The sequence below is a fragment of the Montipora foliosa genome, chromosome 8 (genome assembly GCF_036669935.1).
Source record: "Montipora foliosa isolate CH-2021 chromosome 8, ASM3666993v2, whole genome shotgun sequence".
NCBI lineage: Eukaryota > Metazoa > Cnidaria > Anthozoa > Scleractinia > Acroporidae > Montipora > Montipora foliosa.
The window spans coordinates 41,738,091-41,753,090 of NC_090876.1; the positions used below are offsets into that span (position 1 = coordinate 41,738,091).

Genomic DNA, 15,000 nt, shown 5'->3' on the forward strand with positions numbered 1-15,000 from the left:
ATACCTGTGCTCACTGTTGTTGATGTTAAAGGTTAAGAAGGCGACCGCTATTATAATTCCCAGACCGTCTGCAGCACAAAAGAATCCGAAAAGTCCTAAGGAAATTTCGAACTGTTTGTTAACCGTTGTCATTTGATCTGCTGGAATCTTGCCTCCTGAAATTTGGATAATCATTTGTAAGTCACGTCAGCATTATCATATCTCATGTATTCAGGTGCTCGAATTCATACCTCATCATATATTCATGTATTTTCAAATCTCATCAGTTCATATTCCGTTAAGGATGGTGCCTACTAATTCAGAGGTATTTTTTTCCCGGCTTATGAATACGCGGGAAAAGCAGATCTTAACAAGTGTTATTGAAATCCAAAAAGAAAATTGGGGGTAACCACGCATTTTTCAAAGATACTTAATCAAAAGTACTTGTAAAAGCTTTAAAATACAAAGCAATGTATGGCGTTGTTTTCCAAATTGAAGCTTAATTATCTCTGAAAAATGCGTGGATACCCCCAATTTACTTTTTGGATACCAAGAGTACTTGCTGAGTTCTGCTCTCTCCGCATAGCTTTAAACTGTGCAAAAATATCCCTGTATTGGTAAGCACCACCAATAGGAAACCTGAGTATCTTGAGATGCGCAGAACGTATGCGCTCTAACAATAGTAGGCACCTTCCTTAAGACCTTTAAAACGTAACACAAAGTCCTCAGTTGTCATCGAAGGAGGCCTATTCTGACGATAGTCTCGTTACCATTCCCTGCAATACTCACGCCGTCGCCATCTTGAACTATGTCAAGTGGCGTTTCGGCGTGGCCTCTTTCCCTTTTTTTAAGCGGCTGTTGCCACTCTCGGTAACCAAGTCTTTCGTCCAAACCACCCATTTGAAAAAGCTATTTGACAATGATCTTATATATTGTTAAAAATAGGAGCGTTCAGCTTAACAACTTGGTAGCCTACATTGGTGATTGGCGCACTGCTAGCTATCTAAAAACCTGATCTGAGCTTAATAGATTCCAGATCAAAGAGCATTTTGTGTGTTAAAATCAGGACGACGTTTAAAAAAGGAAACTTGCTTGGAGGCCCCTTGGTTTAAGTCGCTCGGAAAAAAAGTACACCAAGCAATAATTTCGTCTCAAAACTGAACCCAAAGTGAATTGGCGAAATCTGGTGATATTTGCCTTTCCTCTTGAACTCAACTATTCGTGGAACTTCGTTCCCAGGACTTTTTTCGGGAAAAAGCACTTGGAACGAGGTTGAGAAAACGCCGAAGCCTACTTATTTTAAACGGACTAGACCAGCGCACACTAGATGTACACAATATAAAACAAGGTTGGTCTTAACTCACCTTGCCAAATAAATTTAGCAGATTCGAGAACAAGCTCTTCCTTAAGCACTGTGTAATTTCCAAGTATTTTTATTTCATTACCTGGGATAAAAAAATTTTCTTCCTCAGCTCAAAATGGTGAGATTTAAAAATTACAAAATTTTTGCTGAGTGAATTTCTCTTTCTTGATGAAGTATTTCCAATTGCAGCTTCTCCACACCAGGTGCAAACACTTGCTAGCTGTCACATGATTGTGCACGCGTTAAAGCAGGCGCGGACTTTTTCTTCACTTGATTAGTTTGTCAGAGCGTTATAGAAAGGTAGATCCCGCTCGGCTTATATACCCCAACAGCACATTCTAGAAATTTCAAGAACCCTAATTCCGTCAACAGTCTATTTATTAACTGGCCACTTTGAAGTTGCGCGGAAGACAGGGTAAAGGGCCTTGTTGAATTGCATCGCGGCACTGTTTTGGGGGACGCATTGCAAGGAGCAAGAACTCAAGTTACAAGAAAGCGATATACTAGCATCTGAGCTTCCTAAACAGCCAGAATAATGTACAATGGAAATTCTAAAACGATTGATTGCTTGCCAAGGTGCATAATTGCCCAGAAAACGAAAAGATTTTAAACATAAGGTCATTTAGATCGTGGTACATGCGACGCTTACTTACTAACTATGTAAGTTATAAAGATTTTACCTGCAGTTGATTGTTATTTTACAAGAATATACGAAAGTGTTTTTGCTTTGCAGAGTAAACGACTGCATAAACAGTGGCTCGTCCCCAAAACAGTCCCCTAATGCTTTTCAATAACACTCTCGACCATGTCTGCCACGCAACCTCAAAGTGACCAATAGTTACATAAGAAATGAGTCTTTAATTAATAGTAGTCAACAATGTCATTTCTAGAATGTTCTTAGCACAAAGACTAATTATCATAAGAATCTTGAATGTTCTAGATATCGTAACAGGAATAGTCAGATAGTTATTCTAACGAAAGGTTATGTATTTGCCACATCGCTGAGGAAAGAAAACCTGAAGGAGACCGTTGTTGCAGGCTATGACCAGAAAACGTTCATAAGGATAGAGGGTCTCACCTTGCTTTTGGCCGACTTCCACAATTCCTTTCCTTTCGCCCTCCTTATTGTAATACACTTGGCCCTGTGTGATAAGCATCACCAAAACTGTTAATACTAAAATCTGACTTCGCTTTTGTGAAGAATGTTTTAGAAGACTCCTTTTTGGAACAAATAAAATGGCTTACAGTAAATCCTTGGAACTTGACAGTTGATAACGATTCCTTGAATATCTGTGCCATTTCTGCGTCTGTGTAGTCAAATTCATCCAAGGTCTTGTTTCTGCTAGCGAGGATTGCAGCTGATCTGTTCAGAGCCAGTGCAATGGACACCATTGCGTCATACGCAAAACCCGAATATTGTCCAAGGCGGTTGACATTGTTTTCCCACCAACTGTGCGTTTTCTGCAAGGTTTTAACCATTGAGAGATGCATTTATATCTTTTTAAAGTTGTTAAAGACATCATCAATGACAAGCAATTGAAAATCGTATACGCAAAAAATCACAAATCAAATTTTTCCAATACCCTTACCTTGCCCCCTATTATATTGGGTGAACTGGGTCCGACTTTTCGAAAGGCAGTCATGATGTAATTTCCAAACGCTTCGGCCACATGTTTTGGTTTGCATTTGAATTTGGAGGCATTTGCAGTGTGATCTTTCCACCAACTAGGCTGGTACCAGCCTATCAAAAGCCATACATACTTGCCCCCGTAAAAGCCTTGCTTGTAAGCCTTAGAACGAAGCGAAAGAAATTGATATTGCTAGCAATACAAGAAGTCCTTCTGCACTTTAATTTGATAAAAATGCTTGTGATATACGCAGAAAGCTACGTGAAATAACATTAGTACGACAGTGGTTGGGAAACCAGCGCTAACCATGCATTTTTCGGAGATAATTAAGCTTCAATTTGGAAAAGAACGCCAGACATTGCTTTGTATTTTAAAGCTCTTTACAAATATTGTTGATTAATTATCATCTTCGAAAAATGCGTGGTTAACTTTGGATTTCAATAACACTTGTTGAGATCTGCTTTTCCCGCATATTCAGTAAACCGCACAAAAATATCGTGGAATTCGTAGGCACCGTCGTTAAGCTAGGTACATGGGTTGGTAGGGAAGCACAATTTCAGGTGCTTGTGACCTGGAGCTTAAAACTCTTATTTCTCTGATTGGCGTTAAATAAATGAGTGTAAATGAAGGGGAGGGGGGGACTTTTTCCCAGTCTTTTGATCCCTGAAATTGTTTGTGTTCCCTTTTCCCATAAGATGTTTTGTCATTATTCCCCTTTCCCCCAGTTCAAATTACACGTTTTCTTATTCCTCAAAACCCTAGGGAGGGATTCACAAATTCCTTTCTCAGATCATCCACATCAAGGATAGCTTTTCCACTAAGAATTGGGTCTCTTAGCCGATCAACGCATACTTTTTCCTTTTACGTCACATTTGCATACATTAGGGAGGTTAAGCACGCGCGTCTTTGAGACGCGGACGGCAACCGGAAGTGAGCTGTTTTCCCTTTTAACTCATCTTCACACAAACACATTTCCAAGTATCTTCTCTCCATTAGAAATGATTCGTATAAAAATCTGGGAGACGCCACTGTCCTGGCACGCGAAATGTTCAGTTCCGGTTGCCGTCCGCGTCTCAAAAACGCGCGTGCTTAAGCTCCCAATTAAAAAGAGACGCCACGGATCTGAAAACATTCAGTATTAGGACATCGATCACTCAAGTGGGGATACCAGTTCACTCCTTGTGATGACCCCCATACAAACCCAAAATATTAAAATAAAAGCTGCGGTAAACAGATCTCACTGAATCACTTCTTCATACTCGTTACCAGAGGTAACTATGAATAACGACACCTAGTCCGCTCCAAACCAGGGAGAGCGTGAATCCTGAACTTCCGGTTCTTCTTCGGAAGAAAGGAAGAAAAACAATAACCACCTGGCAAAAGACCTTGACGGCCACTTTTTCTGAGAAAAGCCCAACAATCACTCGCGCATCTTTGTCCTGGAAGAAAACAAATGTTGGATGAGATATTTTATGTATGGTTTCTGCATAAATAGAAAATTCTTCCTTTGTCAGAAGCGAGAATTTCTAGGGGTTTTCGGGAAAAAGAGAACATCGTTAATTTGAATTGGGGAACAGAGGAACAAAGACAAAACATCTAGGGGAACAAGGAAGGAAGCATCGACCATTTTAGGGATAATAAAGCTGAGAGCAAGTTTAGAAGTAATTTCGGCAACAAGGGAACACACGGCTTAGCAAATTTTTAAAGAGAAAAATGGAACAAGGACTTCCGCTAGGAGGCCCTCAGAGGTCATCTGGGGTCTACAGCTTTTTCTACTCTTTTCTTTCCTTCCTTAAGAAAAGAAAGAGTACAAATGATCAAAGCCCATAAACAACAAGTGTCGATCTCTCTCATCTGACCATGGTCCATCAGTTTACCTTCTGTACTATGTAAATTTAGAATACGGTTTCTGTCAAATTGTGGCCAATCAGATTGGACCTGATGACCACAATAGGACCATGCATACCAGGGAAAATAAGCCGCGGCTTACATAAGACGCGAACTGGGCCATTTATACGAGTGCGGCTTACATAAGACGCGAAATGCTCGTATAAATGGTTCGTGGCTAAGTTCGCGGCCAACTGATCCAATGATGACGTAAATTTATTTTGATGCCTCGTTTTGGGTAATTAATTGCGAGGCAAGATTTGCGACATCACAAGATAAATGGCACGAGTAAGCAAACAAGCGAAGAAAAATTATCAAACTAAAGCTTTACATGTAATCCAGTATCGATCCAGTGAAGTCGTAAACGAACACTTGCGGTGTGCTGCAGAACTTACACTGGCTGAATTCAACTTACTTAGCAACTTCAATACCACTACAAATAGCTCTAATAACAAAACAAGTGCACGTAAAGGAGCCGTTCACGGCTTCAACAAGCCGCGGACAACGCTTGAGTACATTTATACGGACACGTTCACGTCACGTCCAGAACCCCTTGGTCAGGATAAGCCTCGGCTTGAGCTAGCTGCGGATGGAGTAAGCCGTGAACTTCGATTTTGTATCATTTAAAAGGACTGTTCGCGTCTTATGTAAGCCACGGCTTATTTTCTCTCGTATAAACGGCCCTAATATCTCTTACTGATCTGTATCCAAGGATCCTTACGAAGGATTGCTTGCGCTTAACGCAAAATCATGGCCGGTTGTGCAAGGAACGCAATACCACCGCGTTTCTATTCCCGCAAAAATACCTAGCAGTAGCCGTCCCAAAAATAGATAATACCGAAACCCTGATTCGCCGCATTCTTCTGAAATTAATGTTATTGAAAATTTAGTCACCCAGCAAGGGTTTAAGCAAGGCAATTACAGATGTTAAATGTTAAATTGTATAGCTATTAGATCTTCGAGCCTTGAATTTCTTAAGCCTCAAGAAAATGAATAACAATGAGTCATTTTTGGTCTTAATATGACTTCAATTAAGGCGCACAAATGGGCCTTATTCGCGCGGCGGCCATATTGGCCATAGACAATGGATTTCGTACCCCGAGGCTCGAGTTGAAACGTTTCGGTGCGAAAATCATATATATCATATCATATATCATATATCTTTATTTATCCTCGGATTTTAGAGTAGCTTGGTGTAGCATTTACCCTTCTACCCATGATGCACCACACAAGACAGACCACAACACCGGGAACTACATGCCCCCCTCTTTGCGACAAGTTCGCGGGTTCTTTTATGTCCCACAGCGTTATGAACATTGCAGGGTTGTGAGACGGGGCCTACGGTTTATCGACCTTATCCGAGAATAATTGAAAGTCTAACCATTTGCAGATGTAATTACGAAGGCATCACTTTCTCCTCAGTTATTTAAAGACCCTGAGTTTTGGTTCGGCCGGAGTTGAGTTCACGACCTCCCGCACGACAGCTTGGTGCTCAACCAACTGAGCCCCCCTGCGCTGTGCGTGCAAACATGGCCGCCATGTGATTGTGGGTGCACTATTCAAATCCTCCGCCTGAATTGAGCTCTATTACTATGCAAACGTTTCTTTTCATGCAATTTCAAGATGCTGGAGTCATCCATGTCGATGAGAAAATAGTAAACATATACCTGCACAAGATGCGACAACTTGCAATTGGTCTTGCACTGAAATGCCGTATCCAATTGAAACTTAGAAGCAATCCTCAATCGAGGAGCGTGCACAATTCAAAAGAGCCCGTTTTTAAAAAAAGGATTTCAGAGGATTATTGTTCTGTTTAGTTGTATTATACTGCATTTTCGCAGCAGATGTTTACCTGAAATGTCTTAATTGGAGACCGGTGATCCTCTTCATCAACGCCATTAAGGAACGCTTTAGCCACGATAGTGATGTTATGTTTCTCCAGTAGCTCAATAAGACTTGTGAAAGCCTTAAAAACATGACCAAAAGGTAAGTATCATGGGAACAGGTGTTAATGCTTGCCTGGTGGTCCGTGCAAAGAAACAGACGAAGAAATGGTGACACTCATACATGAATTGAACATCATTTTTGTGCAACTATTTTCTTCTGTTTCTGGAAAACGTATGGGCACCTTCACGGGAAATTTTTCACCCATTGTTTGAAGCGAATTGGTCACACAAGAACGTGGCTGCTTGCTGGCACAGAAAATGGGAAAACGCCTGATCAATAAGCAAGGGCACCCAACGGGCAAATTAAGCCAAAAGCATTTGAAAAACATTTCTAGACGCCTTGTAATGTAAAGACTGTCTAAAGAGATATTTTTATCACCCAGGAGAATTTGATTTGTTCGGATATCTTAGCTGAGAATTGAAGTGCCCGAAAATTATAGGAAATGATATTTTCATTTCAGAAATTGCTAGCTGAACTTTACCTTCTAAGTTCTTCCAACCGAACCATTTTCTCATCCGAAACTGCTAGGTGACGTTTTTAAGTGCCAAAAAATTGAAAAAATCATACCCCTTCCGAAAACGTAAGGAACTACTTTTCACTGGTTGCATGCGAATCTTTTAGGCGATATTTTAGTAAAGAAATCTGTTGCTGTTTGGCGACGTAGAACCGAAATTCCTAGAACAGTTTGACTCTCCCGAACACAGATTTCAACGAAGATTATAATTGGGTACCCCTGAAGAAGGATAAAAAAGTATTAGCGTCATTATCATCATATTCTGTGTTTATGATAAGGCTGAAGGCAAAAGGGTTGCTTAGATCTATCCTGTTAATGCCCATTTAAGAAGCGACTTCCGGGCAGCGACTGTACTGGCTGGGCTCTAAAATCTATTTCCTTGATGTACTTGTCCTTTTTTTCACGTTGCGATAAAAAATCCAAGAGGATGAGGGTCCCTTGAAATACATTGAGACAGAGTTCCATAGTATGGCACCTCTGTAACTGCTAGAGGTTTGTAGATTTGTTAGCGTTCTTTTCATATAATTACTCACAGCCTCATAGTAAGGTTCTTTCTCAGTTAGTATTGCAATTCTGTTCCATTTAAAATGCTGCAAGATAGCTAGACGAACGCGATTTTGTCCTTTCTCAGGAGGAATGGTTCTAAAGAAGAGAGGATACTTTTTCTTGTCCGAGAGATAGAATGAAGATGCTCCGTAAGCTACCTGTAGGTGGAAATGAAAGAAAATTAAACCAGGCGGAAAAACTTGCAGTATAGGCAAAGAATACAAAGGATACAAACGTTTTCTATTGCGAACTAAATGAAAATAAAAACATGGTATTTTATGGCTGCAAATATTCACATTTACGAGAGGGCCGCACCTTACAAGAGGCGCGAACTTTGCGAATCTGTATAAATGGCACAAAAACGCATTCGTCCTGTATAAATGTAAACTACGTCTGTTAAATTTATTCAAGAGAAAAAATGCAAGCCCTACACAAAGGCGTGCACTTCCCGTTTAACAACGTCGTTCCCAGTGCCCCTCTCTCTCGCTCCATGGGAAGAAAAGAAGAGAGACCGGCTGGCAACGAGGTTGCCCGTACAAATGGCCTATGTTCTTGTTTGGGCATGTAATTAACTGCTGCCTCTTATTTATGAAGGCAAGGTGTGCACTATTTCTCTAGTATAGCGTTTACTGTTATACCTGTATCAGATTCAAAAGTTGAGAGCATTCAGCGATGGGTGTAGTGGCTGCACTGCAGATTCCTCCCAGCAACATTATCTTTCTCGGCGGATCCTTTATGTGTTGAAATAAAGCTTGGACACCATGACCCAGCTGACACTAAAATGAGGATTTCGTGAAAGGACGATTAGATTGGTTTTTTTTTTTCGAGGTTCATGGAATTTAATAAGAAATCCAATTGTTGTAAAAGAGCGTTGGTTTAAATGAAACCTGAAGGTTGAACTCCCACCCGGAGCAAAACTTCCTTTGACGGTTGTATCAAGCTAAGCTTGCTTGCATATCAAAAGTCACGGCGGAAAAAGGTGAGCATATCATATATGACAGGATTTTACTAATTAATGGCCTATTTTTTTCGATTTGAAAGACCAAAATTCCCCTTTTGATAAACAATGGAAAAGTGTCGGGCCCACAAGCCATACATGTTGAGGCTACCCCTGCCTCCGTATCTCCCTCGAAGACCTATAGATCGTTTTCACTGTCACGCAATAAAATAATAAATCGAAAACCATCCAGTGGAAAAAGTCAAGAATTCGTGATGTTGTAGAAGATAAATGAAGAAGACACTTCTCCGAGTTTTGGGCCCGTGCGTTTCCCCAAACTTCAGATATTCGTCGAAATGTTTAGCAGAAATTTACAGAGACCAGTATGAAAACGCCATGTTGGTGTCCATCTGTGGTGCACCAATATGGCGGCCGGAAAATAGTGTCAACATCTGTTACTTACTTTGGCTATCTAGGCGCGTGATCATCTGTACTGAACAGACAGCTATTTACTTAAGCACTTTTCCTAATGCTTTAAATTCTAAAAAGGCTCAAAACCATGAGATAAATATATATTTCTCAATAAACTCGATCGTCGCCTCGTGTCACGCACCGCTCCTGACCGCTACAACTCAGAAATTCAAAATACTCTGGTTTCCAAACGAAGCACGCTATTGAGCTTTAAAATTGCAAATGGATACAAATTTACCGCCTCTTATGCCTGATGAGGATAAAAACTTTCGTGGCTCTTTAGGTTTGGATTTTAGAAAATGATGACGTCACGTGAAAACGATCTATAGATGTTTGTTCAGTACAGATGATCACTCGCCTAGATAGCCAAAGTAAGTTCCAGATGTTGCACTATTTTCCGGCCGCCATATTGGTGCACCACAGAGGTACACCAACATGGCGTTTTCATACTGGGCTCTGTAAATTTCTGCGAGACATTTCAACGAATATCTGAAGTTTGGGGAAACGCACAGGCCTAAAACTTGGAGAAGTGTCTTCTTCATTTATCTTCTACAACATCACGAATTCTTGAATTTTTCCGCTGGATGGTTTTCGATTTATTTTTTTTTTGCGAGACAGTGAAAACGATCTATTTCGATATATTAAAATTCAGTCCTAAACAAAAGGCATCATCTTGAGGCTCTGGGGAATAAATATAAGGATTTGTATGAGTTTATTCCCCACAGCCTCGAGATGATGGCTTTTGTTTAGGAGTGAATTTGAATATATCGAAAGTGGGCTATTAAGAGGTGCGTGGAGCGTACGGCGTCAAGGAAACATGTAAGAAGCGAGCGAAGCCCTGACTACTTCTTCTCATCTTACTTCGTTCCTTTCCCTCAGGAGATGAGATGGGTTTTATTTAATGCAACGCTTCATTCAATTTGGTATTCTTAAACCTTCAATAAAAAAATAGACCACTTTTGAGATATTAAAATCCAGCTTGAAAGAGAGGTTTAGAGCTGAAAGACAAAGGGCAGTGGAAAATATGTCGGTATAGTTCCCAACGTGTATCTGTTGTTTAATCAGTTTGTCCTCTCTGCCTCGCTATCACTGAATACTGCCCAAAAATGGTCTATTGATTTGCTTACAAAATAAACAAACAATAATAATCAATGAATAAATAAATTCAATAATTAAGAAGGAAGGAAAAATGAATGCACTGTTGTTTCTTATACCATAAATGTGTATTTAGAAACAGTCCTAAGAAAATAAGCGTGCTGATTGGTTAGAAATCGGGCTTCTATAATTCGATGGAGACACAAAACTAGCTCGAGCTGTTGACCTAGACATGGCTCGAGCAAACAGAATTTGTGTTTTGATAATTAGAGTTAACAAGTTGTTTTCCTTTTTCTCGTCGGGTTGTTTTCTAAAAGAAATAAAAAAAATGTACCCCGTGTCTCTACCGAGTTATAGAAACACTCGTGAAAGTTTGGGAGAACTCGAAAAAGCTGAGGCTCGTGTTCTCACAGCATTTCTCCTTCTCCCACACTTCATTAATTCATAAGTGAAACAGGCTATCAGGTCATCGATAAAACGACACCCACATGAGCTTTAAACACGATGAAACACTCCTCCATAGAATTCTTTATACTGTATAAAGCACACCAATAACTTGTTTTTCTTGAATGCTAATGTTCTCCTCTCACAATTTCTCCTTCTCCCAAAACTTCATTAATTCATAAGTGAAACAGCCTATCAGGTCATCGATAAAACGACACGCACATGAGCTTTAAACACGATGAAACACTCCTCCATAGAATTCTTTATACTGTATAAAGCATACCAATAACTTGTTTTTCTCACAATTTGAACCTTTGTTCGGACTCCCGAGGGACATGCTTTTTGTGGAACGTTTTTTACAAGGCGCGTTTACACGATAGAGGAAAAATGGCACGGGTCCAATAAAAATGTGGAACGGTTCCAATCATTTTTGTAAAGAAACAGTGAAGTTTGATCCGTTTAGTTACGGGACTATAGGCGCCTATGGTATGGTTAAGAAAGGTACAAAGATCATGGGAACTTTGAAGAGCGCGGTAAAGCGTGTACCTCGCTAGAGTAACTTTAGGCTTTTGAGTGATTTTCAAATATGAAATTAAAGAGCGTGCTCACTTGAATCTATACACGCAAAGCCGAAAGTACAAAACAATTTTTGTATATAGCCACCTGTGCACCATTAGCTCATGAATTAATTAATGGACACAAGAAAGTTATGTGGCACGCTCGTCGAGCTTCGAATTTGTATGCTATGTAAAAACCATTACAGTTTAATTTTCAAGTATATTCTAAAGACACAACGCAAAACCTATCATCAAAGCTTGATTAAGAGACAAGCTGTTTTAAAGAAATTTTAAATTTTATCAACTGTCGTTGAACATCTCACTTACATTTTATCGCTAAGGTTTTTTCCTTACTCAGAAATAGTTTTTGCCCCAGAAACAAATATGTTTTTCCTCGCCTAGACCGTTGTCGATACGTTTTATTTCCTTTTCTCAAAAAGACACTTCTCGAAAGAAATAAGAAACAGCTTTCCCACACGTAGACGTATGCTAATGAGATTTCTCCTTTGTGTTAACAGTTCTCGTGTATTGTATACTCATTCTAAAATCGACATCTGGGGATACGTCACTGAGGCCTCCTGCTAATGCCAACTGCTCGTCGTCCTCGGTCACAACTAAATACCTATAACAAAAACATCAAAATTCACACTCACCTTGGTATCTGCCCAACGAATCTGCAATTTGTAACCAGGCAAAATTTGTGATCGCTCGTTAATGAACTGAAGTGCCTTGTTGACCGTCTCAATAATCCCTGAAGCATTCTGGAACGTGGTGATTGAACCAGTTGCGTAAAGTCCTCCAATTGTCAGCGTCTTCTTTTCTTCGTTTGCAAGTGCTTGCCTGGGGATTCTCATAAACAAGCACACGAAAAACGGAACCAGAATCCAATTCTGAACTTGCTTGTTAAAAGACCTTTGGTTTCCCATCGCTTGCGCCAAGAACATCGGCAATTGTTGGCCGGCTGACTAGCTGAAACTCTGAACTTAATTTGCTGGAAGAGGAGTAGCCTCGGGCTGTTATTCGAATTTCCTAAAACTGAATTTAAATTTAAAAATAACAAGGAACTCAATTTGATTGATGACACAACTTTCATTTGTCAGTTCTCTAAACGCAGTTTCAAAGAGATAATATGTTTGATCCGACCAGCAACATTGTAATTTGACATCCTGAAAATAAACACTACTCACAGCCTTGAAGTTTGTATTGTTTTATTTTAGTCTGAAAAGGATTCACTTAATTCTGTTTCCTACCAGTCACTGAAATTTCTAAATTTGAAAATAATTTGTCATGCATTAAATGGCAGTTGGAAGCTAGGAATATTTGCCGCATACTGTGGTAGGGCGTTATTCATTTTTAATTTAAAATTGTGCAATAGAGAAAACAGCACCTCATCTCCACTCTAGAAAAAAAACTAAAAGTGAATAATAACAAATATCATTTTAACATTAAAAGGCACGGAAACTTAAAAAAGGTAAATAACTGAAATAGCAGAGTTCAGGGGGAAAAGTACATTAATTTCTCTTTGGCTAATATTGACTCAAGTTGGCTTTTATGTTGATTATGACAACTAAAGGGCATGAGTATGATAAAATTAATTAATCCGGTCAGGGTCGCAGGAAAATCCATTTTCCTATTTTGCGTTCGATTGAGAATTGAAAGGTCTGGATTTTTAGATATCCGGATTTTCAATTTGAACGCATATTCTCTTTTCATAAACTTACTTTTGTTATATTACCTATAAATTACCTATAATAGACGGTTTTTGGCGCCATCTTGGTTTTTGGGCAAGAACGGCAAAATTTACAATTAATGTATGGGATTTTGGCCGACTTTGAACCGCTGTAGCGCCGCTAAAAAGAGACAGATTTCCACATTGATGGTGTCTTTTAAAAGACATTTATACTGACATTAATTTCATTAAATATAAAGAACATCTTCAGGCTACAACGACCATAAACGAATTTTTAAGATTCCATACAAACCCTTCTAAAATCATCTCGGCAAATTGCCGCGAAATTAGAAGCAACATGAGAAGATTTATTATTCGAATTTACGGATGTCATACCTTCCTTAATGCCCTTATTTATTGTTAAATGAATTATTTCAATAAAAATATTTAAAGTAGTGGCAAAAGTTGGAAATCTGTCTCTTTTTAGCGGCGCTACACCGGTTCAAAGTCGGCCAAAATCCTATACATTTACTGCAAATTTAGCTGTCTTTGCCCCCCAGACAAGATGGCGGTAAAAAACCGTAGAAGGGTCTATTGCATTGCCAACATACCTACAACTCTGACCCTGTATGTATAAACACCACTTTAAAAACTAGTCATTCCTTGTAAATAACGTTAGATTTTCGTATGTATTAAATGTTAATATTTTGCAACCCTAAAATTACCTGCACCAGCGCCAAGCGATGGCTAGGACCGTGATAATGTGCATTATAGATTCTCATCCGCGGTCAATGCCCATTTATTTTTGTGGAAACCGTTCTTATTAACTTTGTCAGTTTCAATTTCTTTAGCTCATAGACGCAATTTTGGGTCGCTTTTCCATCTTGCCGACAAAATTCTACATCGATCTCGTTTATACCGAAGTCAAACATTTTGAAAGGCAACTGATCATTACAGAAAAGAAATCAACGAGATTTATGAAAAAATACGTTCAGCAAAAAAGAAGATACACAATCAACCAATTTTAATGTCGGCAAAGATATATAATTAACCTGATGGTCACGTTTTACAGGACGTCGAAAAAGAGTTTCATATTACGGTGCAATTACAAGCAACTGACTACATGCATCATAACAAGAAGGAGGACTCTGGACAGTGTAATTAAGCTTGAAGCTCCTCCGTTGTTTCATCTGTACATTACGATTGAGGAGTTATTTGCCATACTTCAATGTCTTTAGGTAAAGCATTTTTCTGTTCATTTTAGTTTATCTGATGTTTTATCTTTCAAGCTTCCACCTTGAATTTTAATTTGTCCTCTTTTTTTACCATTAGTTATATTTGGTGATAAATTCTTTGATAGATAGATAGATAGACGTTTAGATAGACGTTTATTAAAAATACCTTAATAGCAGCTAGAAGCTGAATTGCAAAGGTGTACAAATTATGTAATAAAACTAAACAATAACATCTAATTTTAGAACTAATTTTAATTACATATGTAATTATAATAAATGTCAGTTAAAATGTCTTGCGCTTGCTGGAATGAAAGGCAATAAGTGATATAGACAATCCAAAGGATTGGAGACAATGCTGTTAAAAAATTTTAAGCAAAGATCTTCTCTTCGGTCCTTTAGAGTTTTCAGCCATGTCATCTGAAGCGCTTCTCTTTAATGATTATCATAACCGTATATAATTTTCAAGGCTCTCTTTTGAATACGTTCTAAACTTGAGCTCAAGTAATTGGGGAGACTATAATGGTAGACCTGACATCCATAAAGTAAGACAGATTGAATGAATGTTCGTTTTTAATTTTTCCTTGATTTTTTCGGTCTAAAACAGGGGATGTTGCTACCAGTGCATTATTTAAAGACTATTTTCCCATTCCCATAATGCAATACTGTGGGAGGCGCGGTGGCCTCATGGTTAGAGTGCTCGACTCGGGATTGAGTGGTTTGGTTTCGGG

At 39.1% G+C, this 15,000-nt stretch overlaps 1 protein-coding gene across 5 annotated transcripts in view; it reads right to left on the minus strand.

Moving 5' to 3' along the window:
* The window catches only part of LOC137968949 (gamma-aminobutyric acid type B receptor subunit 2-like), a 39,547-nt gene that overhangs the window by 15,042 nt on the left and 9,505 nt on the right, over nt 1-15,000 (minus strand). For 3 of the 5 annotated variants that reach the window (XM_068815429.1, XM_068815428.1, XM_068815427.1), the window contains 10 exons: nt 12,022-12,403; nt 8,503-8,640; nt 7,852-8,022; nt 6,710-6,823; nt 4,344-4,409; nt 2,932-3,132; nt 2,588-2,803; nt 2,421-2,484; nt 1,344-1,424; nt 5-155 (listed from right to left, as the gene is read on the minus strand). In XM_068815429.1, the coding sequence (XP_068671530.1) occupies nt 5-155; nt 1,344-1,424; nt 2,421-2,484; nt 2,588-2,803; nt 2,932-3,132; nt 4,344-4,409; nt 6,710-6,823; nt 7,852-8,022; nt 8,503-8,640; nt 12,022-12,312 (1,493 nt within the window). In that variant the 5' untranslated portion in view covers nt 12,313-12,403. Of the gene's footprint in view, nt 1-4; nt 156-1,343; nt 1,425-2,420; nt 2,485-2,587; nt 2,804-2,931; nt 3,133-4,343; nt 4,410-6,709; nt 6,824-7,851; nt 8,023-8,502; nt 8,641-8,751; nt 9,035-10,855; nt 11,144-12,021; nt 12,404-15,000 lie in introns of those variants that run through there. The other 2 variants (XM_068815431.1, XM_068815432.1) reach the window with 2 other exon arrangements.